Raw genomic sequence first — 11926 nt, 5'->3', positions numbered from 1 at the left:
GCAAAGCCACAACTTCAATCCATTTGGAAACATAATCCACAACAACAAGAATATAAATGTTCCCACATGAACTCACAAATGGTCCCATAAAGTCGATGCCCCACACGTCAAAAATATCAATCTCAAGGATGGTGGTGAGAGGCATTTCATTCTTCTTGGAAATTCCACCGGCTCTTTGGCACTTATCACAATGCCTAAAGATCTCGCTAGCATCTTTGTACAAGGTAGGTCAATAGAATCCACAACTTAGGACCTTTGTAACAGTTCTGCCCCACCATGGTGACCACCATAGGGTGAGGAACGGCAAGCTTCAAGAATACTCAATTTCTCTTCTTTCGGATAACACCATCATTGCAAATTTTGAAAAGATATGGCTCGTCCCAATAATAATACAAGCAGTCCCGTTTGAGCTTCTTCCTTTGGTTAGAAGAGATCTCATTCGGGACAATATTGGTCACAAGAAAGTTAGCCACATTGATGAACCAAGGTATCCCAGTCAAAGACACAGAGAGGAGTTGTTTATCCTGAAATGAATCATTAATCTCGAGGCCATCATGGGGCCTCCCCTCCTCTTCCAAGCGGGACAAGTGGTCCGCTACTTGATTCTCACTCCCTTTTCGGTCTATGATTTCAAGGTCAAACTCTTGTAAAATAAGAACCCATATCATCAACCTAGCCTTAGAGTCCTTTTTACTCATCAAATAACGAAGTGCCACGTGATCGGTGTGCACAATCACTTTGGTACCCATGAGGTACGGGCGGAACTTTTCCATGGCAAAGACAATGTCTAATAGCTCTTTCTCGGTCACCGTATAGTTGACTTGGGCGTCGCTCATTGTTTTGCTTGCATAATAGACCGGATGAAATATCTTGTTGATTCTTTACCCCAATACTGCTCCTACCGCAACGTCGCTAGAATCGCACATGAGCTCAAATGGTAAGCTCTAATTGGGTGCGATAATGATAGGAGTGATAGTCAACCTATACTTGAGTAGTTCAAAAGCTTTCATGCAATCATCATTGAACACAAACTTGGCATCTTTTTCCAACAACTTGCACAAGGGGTTCACCACTTTTGAGAAATCCTTGATGAACCTACGGTAAAACCCCGTGTAACCAAGAAAGCTCCTCACTCCCTTGATGGAAGTCGTAGGAGGGAGTTTTGATATCACTTCAATTTTTGCTTTGTCCACTTCAATACCGTTCTTTGAGATCTTATGGCCGAGGACAATGCCCTCATCGACCATAAAGTGACACTTCTCCCAATTAAGCACCAAGTTGGTCTCTTCACATCGGGCCAACACTTTATCAAGATTATCCAAGCATTCTTCAAAGGAATCCCCCACAACACTGAAATCATCTATGAACACCTCGAGGAAGTCCTCCACCATATCCGTAAATATTGCCATCATACACCGCTGAAAAGTAGCTGGTGCATTACACAAACCAAACGACAAGTGAAGGTGGTTTTCTCTTGGTCTTCAGGTGCAATGAAAATCTGGTTATATCCGGAATACCCATCCAAAAAGCAATAATAAGCACGTCCGGCAAGTCTATCCAACATTTGGTCAAGAAATGGCAATGAAAAATGGTCTTTCCGGGTCACTTCGTTCAGAATCCTATAATCCATGCATACCCTCCAACCGGTGATAGTTCTTGTGGGGATCAATTCATTTCTATCATTTGTGATCACAGTCATGCCCCCTTCTTTGGGAAACATTGTAGCGGCGAAGTCCATGAACTATCAGAAATGGGGTACACAACCCCTGCATCTAGCCACTTGATGATCTCTTTCTTGATCACCTCTTGCATGGCCTCGTTCAACCTCCTTTGATGTTTCACGGAGGGTTTGGCATCTTTCTCCAATATGATTCTGTGCATGTAAAAGTCGGGGCTTATACCCTGAATATCCGCCAATGTCCAACCTATTGCCTTCTTCTTTCTTTGAAGCACCGCAAGGGTGGAATCTACCTGCACGCCACAACGATATAGCGCTTGGGCATAAAGGATCCCCGTCGGAGTCTGCACACCCCCAGTGAGCGCAGTCGACTATTAATATGGATTGGGTTTCACGCCGCAGCAGGTATTTTACAGCATTGAGTGATTGAGTGTGCTGAGCATAGTGAGAGAGAATGTGAGACACTGAGATTGAGTACCCTGAGAGTGTGAGTACATGAGCTCATCATCAAGATGCATTGCATTTGACATGCATACTTGTGATACATGCATAGAGGTGCATTTCCTTCTGCTACCCAGTTTTGGGGACATTTATGACTTTATCCGTATCTTGACATGTAAGCATACAGAAGTACTTTCCTCATGCTATCTGAAAATGAAACATCTTACTTATTGTTGAAAGGATTTTGGGAAAAATTACAGTTTTCGAACTTACTCGTATTTTGGCTTTTTCTGTAAAAGATTTGGGTTTTCACTGAGATACTTGAAAAGAAATGCCTACTTTTCTTGAACTGTGAACGAACTGAGCCTTTTATTTCTGAGATACTTTTTTGTTACTTTTACTATGCTGTTATGAACTGTTGTGGAATATTGGTGTTAGACTTAACCTTTTTGTTAGCTCGTCACTACTTTCAACCTAAGGTTAGGTTTGTTACTTATTGAGTACATGGGGTCGGTTGTACTCATACTACACTTCTGCACCTTGCGTACAGATATTGGCTGCTGATGTTGTTGTGTTCGATGGGAGCTGGATTTGAAGATGTAATGAATAATAATCATTGATTCTTCACGAGTGTTCTTTATTTTTGGTCTTTTAGGGCCATAAAATAGGAATTCAAGACGAGTTTCAATTTTGTGTGTGCATTAGTCCATGCAATCTTCATGAATTCGGGCGACGGGCTCCGAATCGTCTAAAATTTGGTGGGCCCATCAAAAATGACCTAATGAACAATAGTCATTCTTTTGCCATGATTGTTTCTTTTTTGGCGTTTTAGGGTCATAAAACAAGAACTTAGGATGACTTTCGATTTTTCATGTGATAATTTCCACGCCATCATCATGAATTCGGGAAATAGCTCCGAATCGCTTAAATTTTGTAGGTCCATCAGAAATTACCTAATGAGCAACAATCATTATTTTGCAATGATTGTTCCTCATTTTTTGACACTTTATGGCCATAAAACATGAACTCATGATGATTTTCGAATTTTCGTGTTCTAATGTCTAAGCCATATTCGTGAATTCGTGTGACAGGTTACGAATCACTTAAAATTTTATGGGACCATTAGAAACGACATAATGAATAATAATCATTGCTTCGCCATGAACGTTTCTCATTTTTTGGCGTTTAAAGGCCAGAAAACCGGAATTTAGGATGATTTCTAATTTTTTTTGTGCTAATGTTCACGCCATTTTCATGAATTCGGGCGACAGGTTCCGAATCGTCTAAATTTTGTGGGTCCATCTGAAATAACCTAACAATAGTAATTTCTTGTCCATAACTGCTCCACTTTTTGAGCTTTAGGACCATAAAACAGGAATTCAAGACAATTTCCATGTTTTTGTGTGTTAATGTCCATGCCATATTTATGGATTTGATGACGAGCATCGAATCGCCTAAAATTGTGTGGGCCCATCAGAAACGACCTAAAGAACAATAGTCATTATTTCACCATGATTGTTTCATGTGTTTTTGACATTTTAGGGCCATAAAAAGGAATTCATGATAATTTCCTATTTTTCGTTTGTTAATGTCGACAAAATCTTCATGAATTCGAGCGAGGCGCTCCGAATCGCTTAAATTTTGTGGGTCAATCAGAAAGGACCTAATGAACAATATTCATTATTTCGCCATGATCGCTCCTCAGGTTTTGGCATTTTAGGCCTTAAAATAGAAATTCAAGACCTAATGAATCATAGTCATTGCTTTGCCATGATTGTTCCTTCCTTTTTTCGCGTTTTAGGGCAATAAACAAGAATTCAGGATAATTTTCGAGTTTTCGTGTGCTAATATCCACTCCATCTTTATGAATTCAGGCGACGGACTCTAAATCACCTAAAAATTATTGGGCCCATTAGAAATGACCTAATAAACAATAGTCATCGCTTTGCCATGACTGTTCCTCATTTTTTGACATTTTAGAGCCATAAAACAGGAATTCATGACGATTCCCAATTTTTCATGTGCTAATGTTCACGTTATCTTCATGAATTCGGGTGACGGGCTCCGAATTGCCCAAATATCGGGATCCGGAGGGCACGACCTAATTAACAATAGTCATTATTTCGTCATGATTGTTCCTCCTTTATGAGTTTATGTCCACGCCTCTTCATGAATTCGGGAGACGGGCTCCGAATCGCCTAAATTTTTGTGGGCCCATCCGAAACGACCTAATGAAAAATAGTTATTACTTCACCATTACTGTCCCTCGTTTTGTTTTTGCGTTTTAGGGCAATAAAGGAGGAATTTAGGTCGATTTTTAATTTTTCATATGCTAATATCCATATTATCTTCATAAATTTGAGACGACCGGCTCGGATTCGCCTAAAGTTTTGTGGGCTCACTAGAAAACGATCTAATGAATAATTGTCATGGCTTTGCAATAATCGTTCCTCATTTTTGATGTTTAGGGCCATACAATAGGAATTTAGGATGATTTCTTATTTTTCATGTGCTAATGTTCACGACATCTTCATGAATTCAAGTGACGAGGTCCGTATCATCTAAAATTTTGTGGGCCCATAAGAAACGACCTAATGAACAAGCCATTGCTTTGTCATGATTGTTCCTCCTTTTTTCCCACGTATTGTGGGTCTAAAGAGGAAGAGATAGGCCAAACAAGTATTGAGGAAAAGTGATTAGTCAGAACATGACACATCTCCAACTTATCGAAGACATGACTCTAAATAGGAGAATGCATAGGTCGATAATTAAGGTAGAAGGTTAGCAGATAATTAAGTCTTTGATACTGTATATGTTTTCCATATTATGTGTACTATACATGTTTTCCACATTATGTGTACTATTATTCTCATTCTCGTATTATTTTAGCCTTCAAATATTATTACTACCTGTTGGTTTCCTTGTGGCAGTATTATTATTATTATTATTGGTCTTTATTATTTTTAACATAACTTCTTCACTATTGTTTTTATTTTTCAAACCTGCCGAGAATTGCTTTTCTTGAGCCGAGGGGTCAACCGGAAATATCACTCAACATCCACAAGGTAGGGGTAAGGTCTAGATCTACATACACATTACCTTCCTGTGAAAATATATTGGGTATGTTGCTCTTGTATTATCACAGAGCATTTAATTTGAAGCACATGACTTCTGATATATATTTGCCGGAACTGAATTGCAAAAACTGCAATTTGACCAGGAAACCCAGTGAAGTGAAAATATCAAAAGGGGAGAAAGACTCCTACTTAAAATAGCAATTCTTTTGATTTGCACAGGCCAATACTAGTAGATACGAAGAATGGAACTGGCAGAGCATCAAAAACAAAGGCATCACAATCGGAAAGGTCGCTCCGGAAGCAAATCTAGCTAGCCGAATCCAACATCTAAGTAGAACAGCAGCCACTCTTCTGGTTAACAGGTTGTCCTCGTATCTGCACGGTGGGTGGCCTTGCATTGTTTGATGCCGGCTGGCTCGCCATCCTGTATTAAGTAAAAGGCATAAACCAAAAAGATATCTGACAAAATATATATACTTTTGAATATATGTTCAAAGTAAACAATAAGGAGATCGTGATATCAACTAAATTCAGCTTCACATAACGAAGAGACGCTATTCCAGACTCTTAACTGCATCAAAACCAGACTAACAAATTAAAAATACCTATTCTTTATTTCAGCTGCCATTGCCATGAACGCTTCCTCAACATTAGTGGCACTCTTCGCACTAGTCTCCATAAACGGGATGCCGATTTCATCAGCAAACGCCTTGTATGTGAATCAAGAACTATTCCGGTCAATTGAGAATCATTACATTAAAAAGACAAAAGAACGAACAGAAGAAAAATCACTACCTTTGCTGTATCATATGACACAGCTCGGTTGTCAGTTAGGTCACACTTATTTCCAACCAGAAGCTTGTTTACGTTTTCGCTTGCATAGCGATCAATTTCACTCAACCATTGCTTAACATTGTTGAAGCTTTCTTGATCAGTTATATCATAAGTTATCTGCCAGAATATGTTAAAAAAGTGGTTTGAGGAAAACAGAATTTACCAAGCGAAAAAATTGAAAATCAAATGATTGATTGCTTTAAAAGGGTTCAGGGAAACATACTATAATGCCATGTGCTCCACGGTAGTAACTACTTGTAATTGTCCTGAAACGTTCTTGTCCGGCAGTGTCCCACTGGCAAATGTAACACAGACAAGGGTGTCAAATTCACTTTGAAAATGCATAATGACAGGAACAAAAGCTAGCACATAAATTCAGATCATGTACACTTGTAAAAGAATATAGCTCAATCCTAGAACATCTGATCTCTGTATGACAGAATCTTAACTAAAATTGCAAGTAAAGTTCAATCAATTCATGGCAAACTGCACACTACACGGAATCCTAAAACAGAAGTATTAACAGTTGTGTTCAAATTTAAAAAATTTATTCTAAAATTCCAAAAGAAAATGCCTGGGACAAATAATGTCAAACCTCAAACCAAAACGAAAGAAGAGAAGAATCATACAATTTGAAGTTTAATAGTCTTCCCATCTTGCTCCACTGTGCGTATTTTCTGCAACATAAAATAGGAGCATCACTGACTGTAAGTATTTTGTGTATGTAATTTCACTATGAATTTTGGCTTACAAAGTCAACACCAATTGTGCTGATGTAGCTGTCCAAATAAGAATCATCCTGCATCAGAAGATAAGGAATCAGTAAATCAACCTAGGAAACATCAAGATGTGGAAACATAACAAAGTTCCTTAAGACACGAAACAAGAAAATATTAGAACATTTAAATTCAGTGCCATCATGCTAAACTTCATAAAACGTTAACATGTCTGCCAAAACTATCAAAACGAACTGATCTTACAATCTATATTTAACTATACAGCAGAGGCGAACCTTCATTACATGCAAGTTCTTACTCTCAATACTTATAGCTTAAGTAAATGCACTTGACAGGTCAGTCCTTGACATTAAATAAAAGCCAAAAAAAGAAATTGTCACTATAAAAAAGGATAGCCAAGAACAAGTATGCACTCGACCTAATTGAGCAATGAGCCAATGACCATCACCACTAATTACATCTGCCAGAATTGCATGATAAAACTGCTTAGATAGGATACAGAGTATATTAAGAGCAACATGGAGCTACTTCAGTCTGCTGCTATATACACTACCACACAAATCAATCTGCACACTTTCCTAGTTTTACTGCTTATATCAGCCATTAATGGAATAAGGTAAGTAACATTCAGCTCATAAGCAAGAGTAACTAAAAATACGACAAAATTAAGTGCGATACTTACAGCAAATCTCAGGAGAAGACATGACTTTCCAACACCTGAATCTCCTATTAACAAAAGTTTGAACAAGTAGTCACTGCAGAAAGCATTAAATGCAACAGCATTAAGTTCCACTTGAGCTGAAAAGAACGATGAACTTGTAGACAGATAGAATGTAATTAAGGCAACTGTAAAAACAATAACCCAAATCTCCCTTGCAATAAAACTTCTGGCATTTTGAGGTCAAAGTGCAAACTAGTGATTAGCAAGAAATAAGTGAAACATTGATAAAATCCTGCAACCTTAGGAATCAAATAGAATGAAAGTTCTCAACGAGCACCTCGACTAAGTCCAAAGTGATCAAGCTAATTCTTAATTTCATATTAGGGTTGTGTGCCGGAGGGGAGCCTTGGCACAAGGGTAAAAAGTTGCAGTGGCTGGTGTGACCATGAGGTCATGGGTTCAAGCCACCGAAACCTCTTGCAATATGCAAGTTAAGACTACGTATATAAGGCTGCGTACAAAAGACACAATTTGGTCCGACCCTTCCCTGAATCCCAAGCATAGCTAGAGCTTAGTGCACCGATTTCTATGTTGGGCCAATTGATTATGGTTGTGTCGGGTCAACTTGTATGTAGCTAGACCAATCCATTCCAACAAGCACGAGTGTCGAGCGCCGGGTAAACCAATAGACAGATAGAGCTTATATTCTACCCCTTTTCCAGAATGATTGGGATATTATGCAAAACTTAAAAATTAAAATGGTAACAACCAATCTCGTAAATCATCAAATTGAACAAATCAAAGTAAATGATCAATTTTACAACCTATAAACAATGTAAATTACTAAATTTCATGAATCTGAAGGGCAAAACATTAAATACAAAATTCAATTGAATAATTAAAAATTCAACAATAAAACGATCACAATCCAAGCAGAAATCAAGCCTTCAATCGCATTATACAAGAAAGATAAATTTTTAATAACAAAATAAACCCTAGAAATGTAATTCAAAGAGAAAAAAAAAGATAGAAGAATTTACTATTCGGGATTCATGATTTTGCAAAGGCTACGGATCCAAAGGGCAAAGGGAACCGAGATGTTTCTGTTCCCTACGTCCGGAAATCGCCGGAAAATGGGAGACGTAGAGCAAGGTGTTTGATAGGGTGTGTGACAGATTTCAAATGTATGGAAATGTTGGGTAATATATATGTGGACCGACAAAAAAGGATGAATGGTTTTGGTTTTGGGGAAACTAAACTGTCTTTTCTTAATTTATAATAATATAGCCAAGTTATATGGACCACACATCTTCCAATGTCCAAACTCATTAATATTGAACGTTATTTTTTCATTTTTAGTATAATAATATTTTATATTTAAAAATAATTTAATTTAGATTATTTTTTAACTTAATGAGATGTTTATAGGAGTAAAAATATTTACGGCTTTTTTTAAACTATAACTTTAAAAAAATTCAATCTTTATTAAATTTTGTATCAGTTAAATAGCCGCACATAAATTAAGATGGAGGGAGCAGTTGCTAAGGCTGCCGTATTTGTGAGAAAATAAAATAAGAAAACTTGATCGTTGGTGTTTAGTTGCAACTTGCAAAAGTTTTCTTTTTCTAGAGGGTAGCCCGGTGCATTAAGCTCCCGCTATATGTGGAGTCCGAAAAAGACCGGACCAAAAAGATTTATTGTATATGATCATACCCTATATTTATGCAAAAGACTATTTCCACGGTCTAAACATTTAAATATCTTCCTTCTCTTGTAAGAAAAAGAGAGCTTCTTTTTCAATGTTATAAAACAGAAGGAGAACATCTGATGAGGTTTAAAAAAAACATTTGATGAGGTTCAACTCCAAACATTACAATTGAAATTGCGATATTTTAGCTAATGAACTAGTAGTGTAGGAACATATTTTCTTCTTTTACCGGCATTTTTGCCCGGAAAAGTGGGGTGGCTATCTTTATTTACTTAATAAAAAGGGTTAATTTCACCTTCCTTCAGTTTTTCGTCTTATAACACTGATCTCCCTTGTGATTTACGATATTACGCTTATTTTTCCTATTTTTTTATTTCTGTCTAATACTAATTATTTTAATCTATTTATAAAATATAAAATTTTATATTTTAAATCATTAAATCAATTATATTTTTCAAGCTATGAGTCCATATTTATTTAATTTATAATGCACACCAAATATAATACGAACGTACCAACAAGTTGCATCGGCACCGGTGTGCACATAATTAGTGTCTTTTTTGCTCTGTATTCCAACAATTAGGGATGGTAATGGGGTAGGGCGGGTTTGAGCCTATGCAGGGTGATGCGGGTTTGGACATGTGCGGGGCGGGTTGATTTTTCTTAAAAGAAATTCTTGCGGGTTGCGGGGCGGGTGCGACATGAATCTTGTCTTCAAGCTTTTCAACCTGTTGCTTATACGATTTTTTTTTAAAATTTTTACTTGGATCATTATATTGTGTTGTCTTTAATTTCAAATTTTTTTTCTTTTTCTTGTTTCAATCTAAATACCTTTGGTTATTATATAAAGCTCGAAATATTCGAAAATGACATTAAACATTAGAGGAACTTTACTACTCCTATATATAAACTATTTTGACCTTTCTAGAATATTTGAACCTCAAACTTTAAAAAATAAATATTTTCCTCTATTCTCCATATCGTGAGACTTGAGAGTGCTCTTCGTCAATTATAAAAATGCATCCCTGAAGCTTTTCATGTTATGGAGAAGATCTACATATACTGTTGTTGAAAAATCCATTTATGTTATTTAGTTTTGTATTTATTTAGTTACTAGTGTATTTGTCCGCGCGAAGCGCGGTTATAAAATAGTAAAAAATATTGAAAAGTAACGTTATAATCATTATAAACAAATGATGTTTACTAATCGGCCATATTTACATGATTTTACCATATATTTTTTCTCTCTTTTCATGATTATCTTAAACGCTATACGATTGGCAGTAAAATCTTTTTATAATTTTTTTTAGATCTTATAAATCAAAGAAATTAACTGGAAAAATTGTGAATATTTCTGGTTTTGAAACAATTCGTTCAAAATCATTTAGATCAATAGATGTTACTTGAACGCAATTGTTTTTTAAAAAGAACAAATGAAAAAAGAGAAAAAATGATAAAGCAAAAATCTGGGAATGTAAATCTATGATATTGATTGCTTTCTTTCCTTTCTCTAAGGCCTTTTTTCTTAATATTTTATTTTTTACTATTAATTGCTCGTACATATATTTCGTAAAGTTGACAGTTTTTCAATTCTCTCAAATAAAAGTTAATCAAAAAAGTAGAAATAGAAGGATAGAAAAAAGAAAAAAAATTGAAGAAAAAAAGAATCAATTCAATATATCTCTCTTATACGAGTACGTATTCTTCCGACCCTTCTTCCTTTTTAAAACTTTAAAACATGGAGTTTCTATTCCTTTCTTTCTTCTTTTTCTTCACCCTCACTTTGACACAATCTATTGTTGTAGACTCAAAATCAGATATTGCGCCAAACATGCATGCAGTAAACTTCTCCAATAACAAAAGCAGACTCTTCAAGTAGCATAAACCTCATAAGAATAGGACCCCCTTTTATGAAGACGCTTTATGGCTAATTGTTTATCCGAAAAATCGGATAACGTTAAATTTATGTATAGTTCTAAGGATACTTAATATTCTTTGACACAAAAATAACAATGCAGGTATTTTGACTATGAAGATAGGAATGATGAACAGGGAAATTGAATAAGATGAAACAAAACAAACACAAAGAAATCTCAGTGTATATGAGAAAAAGATCTGTTTTTTGCAATCTATCATGTTGCTATAGCTTACAAGGATCCCCCCTTTTATAATAGAGGGTCATTGCTTTATCTATAATAAAATAATAAAATAATGCATAGAGTGGAGTACCTATGATGATTTGTCTCTTCCTCTGTTCTCGTCAAGATTCTCTTCCTTGGTGCGGTTGTAACGGCTCTTGTCTGTGAGCTCGATACTGGCTCGAGCTCGGTATTGGATCGAGTCCCCGGTCTTGGTTCGAGCTCGATTCTGCCTTGGGGTATCGATATTAGGGGTGAGTGTTGGTCGGTCTAGGCATTTTCGATAATCTACGCCTTGCCTCGTAGTTCGATTTGGATATGAGCTCGATAATGATACCGAGCTTGTCATTGATCGGTCTTATAGCTCGAAGCTCGACGTCCCTACTTCGGACTTCGATCGAACTTGTCATGCAGATACCCTTTGATCGAAACATCATCGTCTCGACCAGTCCGTATGACTGAGTCAATCGGTTTTAACCGTACACAGATAGTCCACTCGTTTCTCGGAAAAGGATGTGACGAGAAACGATATAATTTCCCAACAGCTCGATCAGATATATGCTGACGTTTATACCGATCCCGACCATGACGTATGTGATAGCTGTCCCATCGGCTCGGTTTTATCGAGGCATTTAATGTGTGTCAGACGGTG

At 36.7% G+C, this 11926-nt stretch overlaps 1 protein-coding gene across 1 annotated transcript; it reads right to left on the bottom strand.

Annotated features, from left to right (window-relative positions):
* Nucleotides 1–5187: 5187 nt before the first annotated feature.
* On the bottom strand, nucleotides 5188–8672 carry LOC107792089 (ras-related protein RABD2a-like). The gene is made up of 8 exons (XM_016614275.2): nucleotides 8469–8672; nucleotides 7450–7522; nucleotides 6782–6829; nucleotides 6660–6707; nucleotides 6254–6325; nucleotides 5992–6147; nucleotides 5802–5905; nucleotides 5188–5620 (listed from the first exon to the last, which is right to left on the bottom strand). Exons 1-8 carry the CDS (start codon nucleotides 8480–8482, stop codon nucleotides 5524–5526), a joined length of 612 nt encoding a protein of 203 aa, XP_016469761.1. The 5' UTR covers nucleotides 8483–8672; the 3' UTR covers nucleotides 5188–5523.
* Between the last annotated feature and the right edge of the window lie 3254 nt (nucleotides 8673–11926).

Source organism: Nicotiana tabacum, chromosome 13 (assembly GCF_000715075.1).
Source record: "Nicotiana tabacum cultivar K326 chromosome 13, ASM71507v2, whole genome shotgun sequence".
In the NCBI taxonomy this organism is placed as follows: Eukaryota; Viridiplantae; Streptophyta; class Magnoliopsida; order Solanales; family Solanaceae; genus Nicotiana; species Nicotiana tabacum.
The sequence above is the reverse complement of the archived record's forward strand: the minus strand, read 5'-3'. Positions and strand labels throughout refer to the sequence as shown.